We start from the raw sequence: 20,900 nt of genomic DNA, 5'->3' as shown, positions 1-20,900 counted from the left end.
ACAATCTACCAAAGTTTCATAAAAACATATCGAGGCTGTCTGCTGCAAGGATAAGATCGTAGGATTTCACATTTAGGTCAAATTGTTTAATTTATAGAAAAAATAATGGTATTGTATTACGACGTCCACCGACCGATGACCTGGTCAAGGTTGCGGGAGTGCACTGGATGCGTTCGGCACTGGACTGGGCATTTTGGAAATCGATAGGCGTTCAGCAGTGGACGAACCAAGACTGATTTTGATGATGATTGTATTACGGCCTATAGATGCAATCTATTTAATAATGATGTTTAATAAAACAAAAAATTAATACAATGTGTCTTTTATCTTGTCTTTTACAAAACATGTTTAAATACTACAATCAATATTGGTGCAACCTTAAATACCTAAATAAAAAATATAAATAGGACAACTCAAGACCTTAACTGGATTTAGAAAAAAATACAAATAAGTTAAAAATTACACACAAAAACACTTCAATGAAATGATTTTAAGACAAAACTAAGATTATTGTAAAATTCTTTCTTGAAACATGGCTAATTTAACCAACACAAAAACTGAATAAAATCATCGAAACAAAAACTGATACTTCCAGTTATGCACTTTACAGATTAAAAAATGACTTATAGTAGAAGTTATTAGGGTGCTACATACTGTAGTTATGTCACACTACACACAAGTGGTGCAATTATACATATAAAATATAATATAAAAATGATATGACCAAAAATATAACAGATAAAATTATTATCGAATATTTCTGAAGCCAATTCCTCTCATCTTTATTTATAACAATCTTCTTTTCCTTGTATTTCTTCTTTTTGCCACTCAATTTCCACTCATACTCAGCTAACTCTTTTCGGTTTCTTTCCTCCTCCAACTCTTTTAGTCTTTTTTCTTCTCTTTCTTTCTCTATCTTGGCTGCAGCCTGTTTTTCTTCACAACTCTTATCACAAACAACTTTAACCTCCTTTTCTTTTACCGCATTGCAAGGAGCTTCCTTCTTCAAATTGCCGCAAGGACAGTGGACTTTAGTTTTCTTCAAACATATTTGGTTTTCACTACACTTATTTGAATGGCAAACTTTCTTACATCTATGACCACATTGCAACATCTTTGGGCACTGCTGACCACAGCATAGCATATCTTCAGTACATGTTGACAACTTTTTACATCTGAAATATAGATCAGTTACACCACAATGACAACGGATTCGTTCCATTATATCACAAGGTGGGCAAGGCCCAGGATGACAATGACCTATAGCACATTTATGAGTACATTTTTCTGGACGGTCCACTAAACATTCTTTATCACATGGCTTGCAAGAGTAAGGCACATTTGGGTAATCAGAATTATAGCTGTATAAATGACACATTTGCGAACATGAGTGGTTTAGGCACTTTAGAAGACGGCCACATTCTCTCCCGCACGGTTTTCTTGATGCAGAGTGACATGGCTGGTTTGTAACCTCATGCTCACCGAAACAAGCAATCGCTACAGGTTCCTCACATGGTGGACATTCTAATGTCATTATTTTAGACTTTGGTGGTTGTATTTCCCATGGAGTGGCAGGTTTTTCTACCTGCTTAAATACTACAGTCACAAATTTATGACAGACAGCTTTACATTGGTGTCCACATTTTTCGTATGTCTTGAAACATATTGCCTTACAAGGAGGGCAATCACCAAAGTGGCATAAATGGTGATTATCATCGGAATGACCACATTTATATTTAATCTTACAGGGTAGATTACATTTCGGCGGCTTTATATTCTTTTCTCGGCCACAAGGAACTGTAATATAGGTTTCTTTGCATCTGCAAGTGATTTTTGACTCTCTAGGACAGGGGTAGCATGGGCCACGATGACATACTGATGTACATTTGTGTCGGCCACACTGCAGGGGTTTGTCACAAAGCTTTTCACACGGAGGACAGTTTCCATTACAGCATTTACGGCCACAACCATGTTTCCCACAGGGTCTGGTTCCCCTGCATTTTGTGTCACATTTGAACTCTTTACTGCATGGCAGTGATCTGATATGTGCGGAGCATTGACAAGTTTTCTCAATCATAACTAGGCAAGGTGGACATGGGCCTTTATGACATTTCTCAGGGCAATTATGCTCACAATCATTATGTTTTTTGCCACAAGTTCCTAAACATGTTTCCATTACATCTGGGCACTGAACAAACAGCTGATTTGCACCACATGGGCAAGCCTTTAGTCCAGAATTGGGACATGAACCACAACTACCTGAATGGCATACTCTGTCACATTTGTGGTAACCACAAGAAAATGGTTTGTTACATATCTTAATACATTGCCATTCTAGATCATTGCATGGACGTTTAATTTTCTGACTTCCACATTGACATGCTTGTATACTTGTGTAACTGCATGGAGGACAGTCACCATCATGGCAAATGTTTTCACATTTATGAGATTTACATGGCAGTGTTTTTTTACATTGACTACCACAGGACCATTTTCCAGCACTACATCTTACTTTTTTATGTTCTTTTTGACAATAACATGAATCACTAACCATCTGGGGGCAAGGCGGGCAAGGACCTGGATGGCATAGTAATAGGCACTTATGTTTACAGTTATTACCACTAGAAAGTCTTTTTCCACAAACCTCGCCACAAGAATGTGGTATCAACCAGGGATGGATTGGTGGATTATCAGTTTTACTACAGAAACAACGATATTTATGTGGTATATGTTCTTTGGTGTAAGCCTGCCGACATTTTGGACAGCACCATTCAACTTTCTTGGGTACAAATACAGTAATAGGACCATGATTATCATCGCTTTTAAGGCTCACACAGTCATTTGCCCACTTCTGTATGCAGGATAAGTGAAAATATGAATAACAGTTGTCGCAATTCCAAATAGCATGAACTCTTTTAATCGAACCTATACATATAAGACAGGTTATATTTCTACCGCTAATAGCTTCTTCTAGTAAATTTTTGGTCCGATTGAGCAATTTTGTATCACCTCCACCTCTCGAGTAGCTCTGGAACACGCCGTCAAGTACGCTAACTTCAAAAGGCTCTTCATCTTCAGATGATAAGTTATCCTGCATTTCTTGTAAATGTTTTTGAACGTTTTGCTGCAGTTTTGCAGCGGCGTCGCGATATCTTCGAGCCATTATAACCACCCTTTGAACACTTTACTCTGAACATTGGTGAAAATCAAACTAACTATTATCTTGTTGCAAGATTTTTATTTTGACACAATTTTTCTCCATGTCGGCATTTGGTTGGTATGACGTTTACATTTTTATTTTTTACAGAGCATAAACATAACTTTTGTAATTTTGAAACATTCAATCTAGCTTAATTAAAATAACTTAAAAAATCTTCAACAATATTTTCGAGATCTTATAGTTTCTAGTGGAAAAGATTTAAAAAGCTAAAAATCTTTTATTTTATAGTTATTTGCCTACATAGATAAAGAAAAAATTCTATCTTCAAATATTTTTTTTGATCCAAAAAATACCGAAACCTACATAAAGATTTTTTTATAAGATTATTTCCACAAGCAGAGATATAGAAACAAGAAAAACAGATAAACAGAGAAAATAAATTTATACTCGTAATATATTTCGCTCCGAAACAATATTGTTATATTTTTATGGTACAATTATGCCACGCAATTTAAAATATTATATTCTCATCTTGAACATTCTCTCAGAGCTCATATATTTGTCGAATATATAAATATTTGCTTTTGCTATATACATAGAATCCTGTGCACTTACAGGATGAATTTATCTGACTATAGTAGCCAGCTTTACTGGATCTGTTACCAGGGACTGTAACATTTTTAAATCATATGTAAAACTATTAAATTATTCAAACTTTCGTGAGACATTATCATTAACTAATATAAGAACGGCTAAAACACTCACTGTAAAACTCGTGTGTTAAACGTTAGATTTCAATGAAATTTTAATTAAGGTAATATTGCTAATTACGTAGTAATACTTCTATTACAAATCACCATTTCAGTAGCCTTATCGCATGACTGTGCTATTCAAATCCAAAAAAACTTATCTACAAATTGGGTATAATAACTATTAGCTACAGACCGTATATTATTTTAATAGATGTAATTTTTTTTTGCTACGGAATTTGAAGGTTTGCTAGAATTAAAATTCCTTCCATCAAAGTAAAAAAATATGGACACCCTACTCACTCTCGAGAGTTCTAGATATTACGAGAAATGGCCTGAACGCAGTATAACATTTAGGTAACATTTTAAAGTAGTACCTTGATACTAGATGTCGTTGTTTTATTAATCGTCAATGCATTATGTTTTTCTTACTTAATTTTTACAAAAGATTACGAAAAACATAAATTGCTGTTCGATATTCTTTGATAAGATAAAAGGTATCGATAAAGAAAGGATTAGAAATTTCTGGAAAAATCTACTCATTAGCCTGGAATGATCGTTTTAAAGTCACACGTCAGAGTTTTCGAGAAAATACTACTTGCCGCTAGATGGCCGAAGCTGTATATAAACCGGCGAACGCGAAGAATGGCGCGTTATTTGTCAATACGAATACGAAGTGAACAGTGAACGTGAGGAAAGTGCGAAGAGATAATTACTCAAACGCTGTGTTTTCGAGAAGAAATACGTAAAAATGAGATTCTTTGCAAGTTCAGTGTTAGCATTATCGACGCTTTTGGCTGTCGGAGTTTATGGTGAAGAGAAATGCTCGCAAAAAGGTAACACGATATCCGAACAAGACTTTGGAATGGGATTGTCTGATGATATATTAACTACTATGATCAGTCCTTGGATGTTCAACAACTACTTCCGACCTTGGAGATATTTGGAATCTCTAACTCGAGACTTGGGATCGACGGTTAAAATTGAGAAAGACAAGTTCCATATCAATCTGGATGTGCAGCATTTCGCACCTGAAGAAATAACTGTGAAGACAGCGGATGGTTACGTTGTTATTGAAGCTAAGCATGAAGAAAAGAAAGATGAACATGGATATATTTCGAGACAATTCGTTCGGAAATACGCTTTACCTGAAGGGACTGAATCAGAGGATGTTGTATCTCAATTATCAAGTGATGGAATCTTAATTATTTCAGCACCACGTAAGGAAATCGATGCTAAAGGTGAGAGAGTTGTGCCTATTACAAAAACAGGGCCAGTAAGAGCAGATTCCAGTGAGAAATCAAAGGGCTCATGCACTGGTGATGAAAAATGTGAGCTGTAAAAGTTCCAAGCATTTACGGTTTTTGTGTATGTAAGATTTTTGTTTAAATATTTATTTTATAAGACTGATTTTAAATAAAATGTGTAACAATAAATTGAGTTTCATTTTTAAATCATATCACCTTTAAATTGTATCCCAATAGTAAAAACTTGAAAATATTAATGTAACTGTAGAATTGCTATTATTAAATGGCAGGGCATTTCATGATGCATGATGGATAAAAGATTTTAAACACCTATTTTTTTTTTAAATTTAGATTTTACACAAAAATACTTTGAAACATTATAGTGATTGCTATTATTGAAATTGAATTGAATAAAAAAAACGATGAAAAGGGTAAGGGAAAGGTATACATAACTATAAAACAAAGCGTCTTAAAAATGAATAGCTTTTAAAATTAGAATTTTATTTATATTTATTTATTATTCTTTTCATAATCTTGACCATAAACACTAAAAAACTTAAATCATTATTTTGTTAAAATCTGGTATTCAGAGATCTTACAAACAAAATTAAAATTATGTAAAATATGCACATGATTTAATTAATAAAAAAAGTAAACCGATTTTTATCAATATTAGTAAATTATAAGCAAATTATTACATTGTTACAAATACATATGTATGACTAATTAATAAACATGGTAACATTTATTAAGAAAATTTTATTGATGGCACTATTAGATAGTTAATTAAATTTTCTTATTTTAGATTTTATTTTATAATTGTGTCGACTTTTAGTTAACATTTCATTTAAAAATGTAATCTAAGAAATATGTATTACATTTAACAAGTAATTCAAACACAAATTATATGTAATTTTATACAATTAGTTAATATTTTATTCAATATAAAATGTTAAAATTACATTTTAATATATTAATTTAGGTATTATATGAAAATTTTGTATACATTTTTCCAGAACATTCAGTAACTTATAATGTTGTACAAAGCATGCATAATAACACCAATAAAACTCCTCGCAAACACTAGTAATGGGAAGTAAATTACATTAGTACAATTTACACTGTACAATAAATGACGTCATCGGATTGATGTCATGTTATTCTACACGAGTTGTATTTATAGTATCTAGAGTTTTTTTTTTAAAACAAAGCCAAGTGACCTAACCCTAAATTAACACATTTGCTGCTACCATTCGATGACAATTAAGGTGTTTTTTTTTATAATAAGGTGGCAAACGAGCAAGCAGCCACCTGATTTCGCCAAAACAGCGAAGGGACTACTGCCCATAGACATTCGCAATTTCAGATGCGTTGCCTATGTCTGATTGACAGAGGAAGGGACTCATAGAGAGAGAATATTTTCCCTTCTTATGCATTCCCTGCTCCGTCAAATCCTCTTCCACTTCCCATATCCTTAAAAGAAAAGAGTAGGAAGGGAAAGAGGACTAAAATTAGGTGTTCATTTAATGTTAACGTACTCTTGTGTTAATTTCTGGTTTCTTATTTTTATTGGACAGTTTAAACCAACCAGCTTTTTTATTTTGGTCTTTAGGCATTGATATTGAACGTGAAACTCTTTCTCTTTCTTCTCTATTCAATACATCATTTGATTGACTCTTTTTATTCTGTCCTTTACGTGATATTGTACTTTCGCTGGCACTTTCTTTGCCATTACCGTTTCTTTTATTACGATATAATGTTGTACTAGAACTTGTCAATCGACTTTGACTCTGTGGTCGTCGGTTTAAAGTAGTCTGACTGTAGGATTTGTTCTTTTGTAATGTAGGTCTGTCTTCGGTCTTTGTGGTCTTTTTGTAAGTCTGCTTCGTCTTTTTAGGTCTCTGTTCGTAATGTACGTCTTGTTGTTCGCCGTAGTGTTTCGGAGTCCAAGGTGCGAAGAGTGAGAAGCTTTTAGTTGTGCTGCGAACTTGTATGTTGGATGACATGACAGATGAGACATCATCTCTGGATCGATTGCGGATTAACTGTCCAGGGTCTGGAATGTCGCCAACTGTCATTGGAAAATAATTAGTATGTTATTACAAAGAGGAAAGATTCGTTTGTTTCTTCTGGATAAAAAAAGCTACTGATTTTTATTTAGTTTTTCTTTTACCAATAGAAAGTTTATTTAATACTAGTGATCGCCCGCGATTTCGTCCGTACGGAATTAAAAATGAAACTTATTATGTAACCTATGTGTTCTTTCAGACTATGTTCTACATCTCTGCCAAATTTCATCAAGATCCGTTGTGTCGTTTTGGAGATTAGAAGGTATCTCTATACATCCAAGACATCTAGTCATCATCATTATCAGCTCACTATACGTCCCCACTGAGGGGTGTCGATTTGTGATTTTTAACGGTAAAATACACAGTTATAGACATAGTAAGTAATATAAAGCTTACCAGTAGTTGCATGCAAATATACAACACTTTGTTGACTTTGATGACTGGACTCGCCTTCAGTACTACTCTCTCCAGAGTTTGTTAACGGTGTTCTGCGACGAGGTCTGGAAACAATATTAGTTTATTTCACACATTGAAATTATTTTTGCATAACATTTCGGATAAACAAATAGATAGTTAAATGTCTAAAAATGGCATTTAAGAAAATACTAGTCTTTAGTATAAAGTTTCTTAGTCTATCTTACTAATATGAATTTTAACGCGAGATATCTATTCAAAAACGCTACCGATCTCAACTTACTTGACATCTCTGCTAATTTCATGTTTACTGCTTCTTAGTTCAGAAGAACTGCCTCTGTCATCTCCTCTCGCATGTCTTCTGATATCATTCTTACTGGCTTTCAAAGTCTTCGAGCTGCTGTGACTCCTAGATCTATCATACGGACTGGGGACTGGTATCGGGGGTTTTCCGTTTCTTTTTCTATCAAATTGACTCTCAGTTTCTGAGTTACTTTGTATCTCTGATATGTTTTGTAAATTTCTCTTGTAATATTTGCGAGATTCGTTTACCTCATCTCTGTATAAATTCGACATTGAATAGCTTTTGTTCGATAATTCACTGTTATCGACTTCATCAAGTCCTGTACTTGAATTGGATATTGTCTTTCTTAATGTGCTGTGGTTTTTAGATTGAGGATGACTTTTTGTCTTTGTGACTGTTTGTTTTATGTTACTTTCTGATTCTTGGTCTGTATCGCCGAAGAATCGAAGGTTTTTCGCTGGAGAATTTAAAGGTTTTGTAGGTTTGGACCAGACACGACGTGATGATTCGTCTTCTGTGGTTATTATGCTGTCTTTTTCTACCTGGAATTTTAAATATGTTTCTTTAACTAGATGAGAATTACTAACTTATATAGAAACGGCTAAAACACTCACGTCTATATATCCGTCCTCACAAGTGAGTGACGTGCCGCGTCCGCGAAATAATACCAGTCCCACTCACCCTGATGAAGGGCCCCCGAAGGGCTCGAAACTAGTCGGTGACGACACCGGATATATAGACGTGAGTGTTTTAGCCGTTTCTATATAAGTTAGTGATAATGTCTCACGAAAGTTTGAATAATTTAATGAGAATTACTATTGAATTGAAGGAAGAGTAGTTATAGTTTCAGAAGGATAAATAACTGAATTGACTTGATTAACATGATGATAGCAACAGTCTCAAATCCTAACGCAAGTTTCTATGTTTCATCCAAATTATGAATAGGCTATACCCTACACCAGTGATTGTTAAACTTATTTCTTTCACCGCCCCCTTTGAAAATCAATTATATTTCAGAGCGCCCCTAATTTTTGTTCTGCCCTAAAACTTAAAAACCACAATTTCATTACTTTAATTAATTTCAATGCCCCCCATTTTTTGGGCCTCTTATCGCCCCCTCCTAGGTTTCAAACGCCTCCAAGGGGGCGTTATCGCCCCCAAGAGGACGTTATCGCCCACTTTGAGAAACACTGCCCTACACCTACAACTTCCTAAAGGCAAACATACACGGACAGCGTCTAGCATTCAGCGTGCAGTCTATAGCATTTCTAGCAATGATACCAAATTGGAAGTGTATGGTGAATGTTAACAGGTGGCGAATTCTAGAAGTTGATAAAATGCTTGAAACAGTCACCGTATGTTGGCTTTAAATCATAGACGCATTTGTCCTTTAGTAATTTTAATGATACTTACTCTATTATTGACACTCTTTTCTCTTTTCTTGCCAATCCTGTCTAGCGATTTGAACCAGCTGCCACTGGCCGGCTGTGGAGCGGGAGGGCGCCGGGGAGGAGACGGCGTGGGACTCGGGGTTGCTAGGCGACGCCTCTCACGGTATCTCTCAGCCTGGAACACATAAACATAATACACGACAATGAATCAAAACGTGAACATCAAAACCTTGAAGCTATTTTTTTTTAATACGTATTTTCTCTCATTTTCAAAAAAGGAACTTTTAAACATATGAATACGTAAATGGAATTTTTAAATTATTGTATTTTTTAGATGCGTACTTTTTAAGTTTTTTTTTTTAAATTAAGTGTTTAGATAATTAATGCTTATATCAAAGGTATTGATAAAATTCCAAGAATTATCAGATTTAGCTGTAAAGTATAATTATATTTGTCTGATTATCAAAGCGTTATTAAGACAGAATGTAATAAATTACACGAATAGAGGTTCCTTTCTGTTGTAACTAAAAAAAATTAAAAATAATGTCAACGGTTATAAGTTGTACAGAGTGTATGTGTACAGGATGTTGTTTGCACAGTTTTAGTATTATTTTCGTCTGAGAGTAAGAGATCACTTTAATATGTTTAGTATATTTGTGTACTGAACCCTGTATTTAATTTCTTTTTTATAATTGTCATGCGTGTAGCCTCATCAATCAACATCAATATTTAATATTTTGAGTATACCAAAGTGTTGTATAACTGATATAGTAGCAAAATATAGTATGTATTTTTAAAGGAACGTGTACGAAACATGTTTTCTTTTCTCGACAGTACATACAGACATTCCAATTTTATTGATATGTATAGATATATTATTACATAAAAATCATACCTAATTATTAATAAGAATTCTTAAATGATGTCATTTTTAATTATAAATAATTCAATAATAAATAAGCAGCATATTGAATAAGATCCTTCAAAATTATAAGTGGCTTATAAATTTAAAAAAATAAGCCTTTATTATTACTAACATTTATTTAAGTTTGAATGAAGTAAATTAGTGAAGTTTATCCGGAACAGGAGTGCAAACTTCATTGATGTGTATACAAGGTCGACAGGTCGGCCATATGGTTCGTGACCTTTCGAATGCTACCTCGGTTACACGATTGGTTTGTATTCGCGAATTTAAATAACCAATGTGGCCTTACAGCCTACGAGATATGAGTACAACTGCCTAATTATCGGTTCAAACTACATATATGTATATAGCCAGCAGAGCTATGGATATCGGCTTAAAACCTTATGCACAAGGCGACCTAAATCGTTGATACTAATATTTTATAGTTGAGTCGCGAGAATCGCGTTGCGCGTGCTTTGTACAACGTTGAAACGTCCACGACCACACAGAAGACAGGCGTCAAGTGGAAGTAATTCCACGTTTAGTTTGATTAGTGCGCGTGCCAAAGATCTCATTTTTGTCTTTCCTTTTCCACCTTTTCTTGTAAGGAAAAGGTTATTTCGTAAAACGGTATTAACAATGACAGCGACATAAAGTTAAGGTAAAATTTCATAATAACCTTTTTTGAATGTCATTGGCACGTGCTTATATTAATTCCGAGGTCTGCTTTAAGGGCAGGCTAAGAATGTTTCAGCTAACGAAAGATCACTACTGGTCTTGAACCTTTTTGCCCTCAGTTCATAATATGACTAGTGAAATTATCATTATCATTTCAGCTTGTGGTTGACCTTTGCTGGTGGTGGACTTCCCCAATGGTACTCTAGTGTGAAAATAACACACAATTCATTTGCAATATGTATTACTAAGAATGCGCACGCTTATAGGCGTGTCAGATAGGCGAGTTTACAACGTTGCTCTATTTGGTATTGAATGCCAATTGAGATCTTAATTCGCGTAGAACCTTATTTGAACTTTGTTGAAACATAATACCGTATGGCTGAATTTGTTGTTAAGATTTTCATTACAATTTATTAGGGAATCAAGAGGACAGCGTCGGTGGCCAGGAGGCAGGGGTTAAGCAAGCATGGGCATTTAACTTGTAATCTACAGGTTCTGGGTTAGAATCCTGCCATGTACCAATTTGTTTTTCGATTGTCGATTTTCGATTTCGATGAAGGAAAACATCGTGATGAATCCTGCACATATCTCATACAACATATCAGAAATTCAAAGATATGTGTGAACTCAACCAACCCGCACTGGGCGTCCGTAGTTGACTATGCCTAGTCACCCCTAACTTAGACTCCGAGCCCCTCAGTGGGGACGTGTAGTGAGCTGATGACGAAGAGAATATTAATCTTAGGAACCAGAAATCTGTCTCTCTTTAAGATTAATATAAAAGAATCAGGATGGAGTAGTAGCATACGATTACGATTGTTTGAAACGTTTAAATACTTAACATTAAAATGGATATTCAATTTGTTGAGGACATTTTTGGCTAGCGTAAATATTTTCTACAAAACTTTAAGGTAAAGGTTATCGATAATATAATTTTGGAAGTGCCAACTGAAAAACAAGAAATATTACGGGTTATAGCTTAGGAACTTTGGCCTTCAATCACACCGTAAACATCCGATAAAAATATGTTTTATGTCCATTAGTACGAAGGTTATCGTTACACAAATATTTTCTTAGCTAAGCAAGCATATTGCTATCCTATTCTTTTTGTTGAAATGTAGAGATAACCAAATGTTCTCGTATACTCGAAGTCTACTTATCATTCGGTACAAACAACGTTTATCATTGCAATGCTAATTGATAGTGGAACTAAACATTCTGTACAACCGTTTTTATGTTTGCGTGAATTTTACAGTTAGATTCTGTCATTTGTTTTTCTATTTACTTGGCATTTGATTTGGCACATTTAAAATTAGAACTCTTGTGTACGACGTGCCATCTCAAGTGACGTATTTAAGTTATCCATCTGGATACTATATTTAAGTGAGTAGGCTAATATGCCTGCATACATCAGAGAGACAAAAAAAAACAAATTTGGATTTTCATTATCAGCAACGCAAACACATCGTGTGTACAAAATATGATATTTTATTTTCGATGTTACATACAGACTCTTCAATTTTATTAATATATGTAGATGTATAGACAAGTATAGGATAACCGATCAGACATTACAGTGTGTAGAGCAGAATAATAAAGCAATAATTGAAAAAAAAAACGAAGAACAACACTATACTCTGCCAAATTGGTAAAAACGGTTTCATCGGCAACGGTTGGCAACATTGAGTTGTAAGTTATATGGATAAAGTTGGGAATTTTATGCAGTACAGTCGAACTTGAATACGCGAGAAACATCTGCAAGCAAGAGTCGTTGTTCGGTCTCGATGGACGACCTCCATAGGCGAGGAACTTGGCTTAGAGAGAAACGTTCCAAGCGCGAAAAAACATCGCCTTGGTCTTTCGCTTAGCCATGTACCACTGTATTTCGTTTATTATCTCATGATTTTATTTGTTTTTAATCTAAGAAATACCCCAAATATGATGGTACGTGTTTAAGATTAAACGCGTATATCACTCGTACGCAAGGCTGTGTTTTCAAATTCCTTTCACATATTATCGCAATATGTCCTTATTCCATTCTATGTGAGATCGGCTCACCAGGTGTTTGTTCTACACGACGATCTATTTTCCAGTCGACACGTCTTTCACGCAATGCATCCATCATTTTCGAGGTCTACACCGATGTCTTATCTCTTAATATAAAAGTTAAAATAAGTAAAACATTTGTTAAACACATGGATTCATGTGATTTGTTACATTATAAAAAAAAAATGGGACCCATCTGCAAGCACTTCCTTTCGTTTAAAATAATTTTTATCAAAATCGGTTCACCAGGGGCGGAGCATCGCGGTAACACATATAAAAAATACAGTCGAATTGATAACCTCCTTCTTTTTGAAGGCGGCTAATAAAACAAGCATGAGGTATGGTATCTTACTAATATTATAAATACGAATGTTTGGATGTTTGTTAAAAGGTATCACCAGAACGGCTGCATGGATCTCGCTGAAATTTGGTATAGATGTAGAATATAATCTGGAAGAACACATAGGCTACAAATTTTTTTTACAAAAAGTTTTTTTTTTTTAAGTTCTACGCAGGACGGAGTCGCGGGCGACAGATAGTTTTATCATAACATTAAAAGTCATAGATCAAGTTAAATCCGGGTACTCTGGATAATAAGTAATTAAAATACAATCATTCATTATAGAGTATTAAGTTAGTCATACATTATTACAAGCTGTTAGTAATTTTACACTACAAAAGATCCATGACAATAGTGTTGAGATATTGACAATGATGTTGGCAGTAAAAAAGAAATACAGAAGCACAGCTGTCTTCGAAAAGTTTTTGCTCGTGTCGTGATGGCATCAAATTGTTATGAAGTCTCCTGTCAACGTATGTATTGTCAGTAAATGATATACAAAGAGGTTGAAGGCGATGTATCGCGTTACACGTATATATATATATATATTGCCAAAAAACCTGTAGCGGTCGGTTCAACAGCCTCCGGGTCAATGTCATTGTGTTGACACGATGACGTCAACCCGACGCCTCTCCGTGCAGATGTGCTAAATTAATTTAGAATTAACAGAATACTCGGACGCGTATGTATGACTTTCTCACCTTAAACTTAATTATAAGATGAGGTATTTAGCTATGCTTTGCAGATATAGTAACAAGATAATATAGAATCTTAGGTATATTATTCATCTCAGTAAAACCCAATACATTTCTCTTGTCTAGTCTCTACAACTATCCTTAATACGTGATATTCTCTCATCCTATGTTAACATTTAGTTTATAAATTTATGCATAGCTGGCGCTAACTGACTACCATATCCATTCATGTTACTCCATATTCTGAGAGGGGAAACGGCTATTTTGGGATTTACTCGAGCGTGGCAGTTAAACATAAGGGCCCTTAATCAAGTATTCCTACCACAGATCGAACTATCAACGTAGAGCCACGTTTAGGGTAAGACTGACTGACAAATGCTGTTCAAAATACTCTAGTGCGTAAGTTTGACGACGTTAAATCGTTGAATTTTCTAAATCTAATTAACTCACCTTGTTTCAATCTGAAGCGCTGGCCTAAAAGTGCGACGTAGGATAACTTCATTGCGTGGAACGGTACCCTATGTTTAACTGCTACACTCGAGCAAATCCCAAAATTCCTGTTTCCTCCCCCCTTCTACCATACATCCATCTTAAAATTGACCATTCTTCCGCATCTACTCTCTTACATTATTTCATTACAAGTACGTAAAACAAATATTTTATAGTTTTATTTGATATACCGCAGATCGATGGTGGAATGTTAAACTCGATCGGGATCTCATCAATAGCCTTTAGAATATCGATGTATGAGGGTACGCTTCTAGAATCCCAATGTAGTACAGTCGGCATGAACAGTGGTAATATTAATAAACCTTTATTTGCGGGAACTTGGTTTATTTTATTTTGGATACCTATAAGGATAGTTAGACCTAGTTGTCGCGCTCAATTATTCAATGATTACTTACGGAATTTCTTAGGCATTGAAGATCTATGTCCAGCAGTGGGCAGACAAGATCTGATGATATTGATTTTGATAATTAGTATGAGAAATCTACACTTAGGAAATATGCTAAGTGATTATAAAATGACTCTGAGTTCGGCAGTTTGTTAACTTATACATTGATTTTACTTATTGTACGAACTTGTTTGTTACGATGATATTGTCTCATATTTTTTTATGATATAAAGAAAAGACTATATACTTTCTACCTTCACTTGTGTTGCGAAAATTTTATTACACTTGTCTGTTGAATATAAAGATGACAAGCGACATCTTTTGATAACGTTTAAGTCACACTTTCATACTTTTTAAAACAAAAGTAAGATCTACAGAGATCTAAGAGAGATCATGAAAATTTGAGAGAATAATTCGTAATGTCATTTATGTGGTAATGTCAACTAAATTTATATAGCGGCTTGTTGTATCGGGTGTAAACTACTGCGAAAATGTCACACAAATTTAAACATATTTTGGCGATAGCGTTACGAAAATGCATACCGCAAATATACGTAATAGACCCTCCGATGTTAATTACGTACGTAGGTTTGTATCCTGTAGCCCTAATTAAATGAGATTGAAGTCTTTTCATCGTCTATCTATCTATCTATATATATAAAAGAAAGTCGTGTTAGTTACACTATTTATAACTCAAGAACGGCTGAATCGATTTGACTGAAAATTGGTGGGCAGGTAGTTTAGAACCAGGAAACGGACATAGGATAATTTTTACCCCGTTTTCTATTTTTTTATTCCGCGCGGACGGAGTCGCGGGTTAAAGCTAGTTTATAATAAAACAAGTAAGCAAAACATATCTAACTGTACCTTTTTATTTTGAGGACAATTTCAATCACGTACTCATTGGCGTTCCCAATGAATCAATTACTACGAATAGCTTGGAATCTCCAAATATCTATTGTTATATAAGGCCCTGCATACACAAGGCAACGTAAATCTTTATTTACGTAATGCAATGTCATGAAGGTTCGTACAAAAACACGTGTCGTCGACATTTTGTCCCTTAGTCACCGAAATCAGTCGCAACTTCTTTATCAAGATTGTCGTGAGAAAACTCGGCGCGATTTTCAAGATGAAGGAATAAATTTATACAGTTGACACGTAGTCGCTATGCTGACAGAATAGACGACTTACGTCGACGACCCAACTTTGTTTGTATGGAGCGCGCGCAACGATATACTCGAGTCACGAGAATACAACATAATAGTTTTATAGATTTTGTCTGTCGTTGTCTTTGTGTGCAAAGGGACTTTTAGAACAGAAAATGTTCTTTATTTTATTCAATATAAACTGATTTTCATCCATAATTAATTTAACAATTAAACTATTAAATACTGTTTTTTATAAACATTGTTAAGTTCTGACCAATTTAGCTACGCTTCACATGTAAACAATAATGTTTGCATACTTAGTTTAAAAATACTTCGCATCCCTTCCTATTTAAGGTTGGATCTACGTACACGTACTCACAATGAGTACGAGAATTAATTATAATGTAATTAATTGTACATTGTTTTACATATCAAATAGCACGACAGCGCTTCCTGCAGGACTGTTAAGTGTGTGCATTATTAGTGGCTATTTCCAATAAGCGGCTATACATAGGAGGTATTGTAACCTTTCGAAACAAACTCGAAGCTTGTGATACGATAAGGTTCAACCCACGATAACGTGGCAGGGTTTCGGAATTTAAATTGTCATTTTTCATTAGAGGTAAAAAATTGGATTTGTCGGCATTTTTGTAATAAGGCTGTTTATGAATTTATAACATAAAAAATTAAATTCAAAAGGATTTTAATTCAGGTTTCCCCACATTAGGAGGCGGAAAAAATACTGACAGAGTATAAAATATTGCGGAATTTTTAATCTGTGCTTGAGAATTATGGTACATTTAATGCTAATCTTAAAGGTTCTGACATGTTTATTGTTAAGTTAACAGGGTTCAATAACATTTGATAAAGGGTCTTACGTGAGCTGTATACAAAAAATATATGATTGTTCTCAAGAACACGTGTAAATAAATTCGTTTTAGAGCCTTTTTTTCACTCTAGCTATCAAATTTTGTATACAGTACAGTAATAAACGTTAGCACTTAAAATGCAAGAGAAATGCCACACGGGCGTTGCGGCAGCGAATGTACTTTTAAACAGAGAATGACTGCCACCTTTTAAACAGAAGTGTCGAAGCCGGAGTTTTTTTTTCAAACATCAATCTTCAATTCTTTAGCAAATCTAAAATTTAGTATCGCACTCAGAGTCGTGAAATGATTACTTAAAATAGTTTATTAGTATGTACATTTCTCATACTTAATCTACTGATTCCTATAATGACCATTAATCGAAATTGACTGTGGCAGTTAGGGATATTACAAAGTTGTACGTTACATTACATCACTGCATTTATTCTGTACCGCGCCTTAACCGTACAGGTTGTGTGGTATCTCCTTACCAATTGAGTGATGTTCAAATATTTGTTCAGTTTGAACGTAGCCAACACACCTGCCTATTTATTGAATATGCAATAAAATTACGCTTTCAGAATCGACCCACTCGATAGTTGTGAAAATATCGAGACGCTATTTTCACAATCCGACAAATTCACACGTGGGTTTTGATATATTAACAATTACGATTTTGGCAATACCTCATTTGTGTAGGTGACAAATTTGACAAGACCGTAATCCATCATTGTATATAACAATTTTAATGTTAACCATGAACGGACTTATATATCAAATTATATTAACAACAGAAGCAACAAGAAAAGATTCCACTAGTGATAGATTGCTCTCTACGAGTAGTTATTTACTAGTTAGTGTCTAGATACTAACAAATAAAGTTTTGATTTAATTTGTATTACTAAAAAAAAGCATTTAAACACTGTTTAGTTAAGCACGTGTTTTAACCTTTTGACCGCCAGTGACTGAAATTACTAACATCACCGAGGTTATAAAAGAATAAGTTTTACACTTAAATATTTATCAACAAAACTGCTTCTGGTATACTTTATTATTTGCCAAGATCGCAATTCCGTTGCCTACAAATTTTATAAATCATGATTTCTGTTAATTTATGTCTTTATTTTTTATAGTTAAGTCCAAAGAATCTTCAATTTATTTATTGCACGAAGCTATACAAATAAAAGCAAACAGTGTACTGACACTGACATTTTAAGAATAACGCGGAAATGGTAAGGTGTATAATCCCGGCGAGGCTGTATTGGCTAGTGCGTTCATGTTTTGACTTTCACTTTTATTGCAATAAGTGCAAGTTAGAGATGAACAGCGGTCGAAGTACTTATGACATCGTTGAAGTCTTTTGTACTAAAATACTACTATGAAGGATTTCATAATGTTAATTATTCATAAGCATTAATTTCATAAGCAACCAATGCTTGGTTTTTGTTTACTGTTTCAAGTAAAACAACGATGAATTTTATTAATATAACGACAAAACAGATTTCGTTGATATTTGGCACAGATGAAGAATATATGGAAGAATAGATAGGCTACTAATTAAGTTTTTTTTAATTCCACGCGGACGAAGTCGCGGGCGACAGCTAGTGATAAAAAACCAAATAACATTGAAGGATTTTTACTAAGAATATTGAATTTTTATGTTGTAATTGACATTTTCATCGAGAAACGACTTTGTCAATTAACATTGTTATCGTATTTTTTTATAGGAACAAACTGCTTGTTGCTTGTTCTTGCTGCTTGTTGACAAGATTCATCAACAATCAGTACAAACAAACAAACATTTTTTATATATTCCATTGATAATATACTTAGTCGCTTTAGATTAGACTAGAGTTATTTCAAAGTATATGAGCCTGGAATTATTTTACGTTATAAAGTATCATATCTACGAGTACAAAATAAATTTAATTTAATAACATTTAATTTAAAATATGAAATATAAAATATTATTTCAAAATATATATAAACAGATATCATTTACAAAAAGAATGTAATGCGAAACGGAAATCCTTAGTAAGATTAACTTAGCATGTCGTCTGGTTCATTTCTATTAATATTTGTTATTAGACGTTAAATATTTTGTTAATTAACATTATGATTTATGGTTTAAAATGTGCTACATAAGTGTGCGATCAATTTACGTTTATATTGTTACAAATTATCTGCACGTACTAATAATTTAAATTCTAAGGCATTGCGTTACTTTGACCTTTGGATCGAATTCTTTGATAGGTTAGAAGTGATTGTAACGATTCATCAGGTGGCATCAGGAATGAAGTTTTAAGCTATAAAGTTTAAAACATAACCTATAAAGTAGTAATGCACGCAGATTTATGTTTCTAGATTGTTCAATTTTGAGAAAGGAGTGAGAATAAACTATTAAAATTTTTATATCAACTAATATTTGTTACCTATGGACAAGAAACTTCTGAATCGAATGTAATTACTTCTATCTTTAATTTAATAGAGAGGTTTTCAATTATCGAATAATGACAGTTCTCAAAATCAGTAGGCTGAAGTGGTAAGGGGCCGGTCACATCTGTGGGGCTGGCGACGCCAGGGAGAAGAAAATCCTAGCCATGGAAGGGGTCTAGTAGCGAGATGGGCCCTTCCTCTAGGTGGACCGACGATTTATTGCGAACGCCCCGGAGTCGTTGGATGCGGAAGATGGAGGACCGCATACCAGTCCAGCAGTGGGCATACAAAGCTTGATCATGAAGAGTCTGTTTTCTTTATTTAGTTTTTATTTTTATTCGATTAAATCTTACATTAAAATTATATTTTTGTTTCTTGTTTATTTATTTGATATGTGTACACATGCGTGTTGGAGTCTAAATCAGCTTTAAATGCAATTGTTATAGCATTTGTAGTCGTGTACAGTACAGGTAATGTTTAGTCTAAATAAAGATTAGTTAGGAAACCTAGTCGGTAGGCTGACGTTTAATTTACGAACTAGTTTGTCCCATGTTGCGAGAACTTAAGTTCGTTGCTCTACATTTGAACGTTGATTGCATTTTAAATAACTTTATACGTTAGTATCTACGTTTATTTTGTTTTGCGTCCTAAATCCGAATTTGGACAAAAGATTCTAGAGATTTGTTTTTTTTAAACGATTGCTTGTACGGTTAACACATATTTGTGTAAGTTTTTATAGTTTTTGACCACATGATATGTGAATTATTCTTTTCTAGGAAAATTATAACGATTCTAGAATTATTTTCATACTTGAATCGAGTACAAGAAAATTATATTTTTTTAACAAATTTTGACCATTTTGTTAAAGACATTGTAAAAAAACTTACCAAAGCAGGAGAATCAAGTGGTCCAGCAGTTCTTGATCTAGTTTTTCTTCTATCACTCTCGATATCAGACGGCCTTGATTGGCGATCACTCTCTCTATCTGACGAGTTATACCGTCTCTTTCCATCTTCATGATTCTTGTATCTTCTGTCTCCTTTTAGTGTTCTATCATACCTATATTAAAATAAAATAAAATACCATATTAAAGAATAGTGGACAATGTAATTCAATAGTAATTTTTCTGTAATAAATTTAAGTTTCTTACCTTCCATCATAGTCCGTGTTTCTGTACTTCTTATCATTACTCTCTCGAGGATCATTTCTATTGTATTTATCTAAATCCTCTCTTGAATTTTTGTATCTTCTTTCTACTTCTTTAGGTTCATAATCTCGTTTCCTCACATCTATATCACTCGGTTCAGGGTCAGTGTACCTGATGAAAAGTTTCAATGTAACAAACTTGGATAGGAAAAATATGTTAAAAATATGTATTGGTAAAACTCTATTGTAATTTATGGAAGGTTAAGAACTGGCATACCTTCTATACTCGGAATCGTCTGTAGCAAGATGTTCAGGGCTCTTGAGTACCCGAGTGCGACTCTTTTGCTGGACTATTTCTTTCTCTTTCTTGCTCTTCTTTGAAGAGTCGCGAGAGAACAGTTGCTTCACC

At 34.1% G+C, this 20,900-nt stretch overlaps 3 protein-coding genes across 3 annotated transcripts in view; 1 reads left to right on the top strand and 2 right to left on the bottom strand.

The window, feature by feature from the left end:
- Window positions 1-606: 606 nt before the first annotated feature.
- On the bottom strand, window positions 607-3,274 carry LOC106708199 (NF-X1-type zinc finger protein NFXL1). Its single transcript, XM_014499676.2, has one exon. The coding sequence runs from the start codon at window positions 3,161-3,163 to the stop codon at window positions 689-691; it is 2,475 nt and encodes an 824-aa protein (XP_014355162.2). The 5' UTR covers window positions 3,164-3,274; the 3' UTR covers window positions 607-688.
- A 1,241-nt stretch (window positions 3,275-4,515) lies between these two features.
- On the top strand, window positions 4,516-5,329 carry LOC106708193 (protein lethal(2)essential for life). The gene has a single exon (XM_014499672.2). The coding sequence runs from the start codon at window positions 4,661-4,663 to the stop codon at window positions 5,249-5,251; it is 591 nt and encodes a 196-aa protein (XP_014355158.2). The 5' UTR covers window positions 4,516-4,660; the 3' UTR covers window positions 5,252-5,329.
- An 847-nt stretch (window positions 5,330-6,176) lies between these two features.
- The window catches only part of LOC106708197, a 53,992-nt gene continuing 39,268 nt past the window's right edge, over window positions 6,177-20,900 (bottom strand). Inside the window, exons 5-11 of the mRNA XM_014499674.2 lie at window positions 20,769-20,899; window positions 20,496-20,663; window positions 20,233-20,404; window positions 9,357-9,509; window positions 7,923-8,485; window positions 7,622-7,725; window positions 6,177-7,227 (exon numbers count right to left, since the gene is read on the bottom strand). Of these exons, the coding sequence (XP_014355160.2) occupies window positions 6,686-7,227; window positions 7,622-7,725; window positions 7,923-8,485; window positions 9,357-9,509; window positions 20,233-20,404; window positions 20,496-20,663; window positions 20,769-20,899 (1,833 nt within the window). The 3' untranslated portion in view covers window positions 6,177-6,685. The remainder of the gene's footprint in view (window positions 7,228-7,621; window positions 7,726-7,922; window positions 8,486-9,356; window positions 9,510-20,232; window positions 20,405-20,495; window positions 20,664-20,768; window position 20,900) is intronic.

This window comes from Papilio machaon, chromosome 26 (assembly GCF_912999745.1).
Source record: "Papilio machaon chromosome 26, ilPapMach1.1, whole genome shotgun sequence".
Lineage (NCBI taxonomy): Eukaryota > Metazoa > Arthropoda > Insecta > Lepidoptera > Papilionidae > Papilio > Papilio machaon.
The sequence above is the reverse complement of the archived record's forward strand: the minus strand, read 5'-3'. Positions and strand labels throughout refer to the sequence as shown.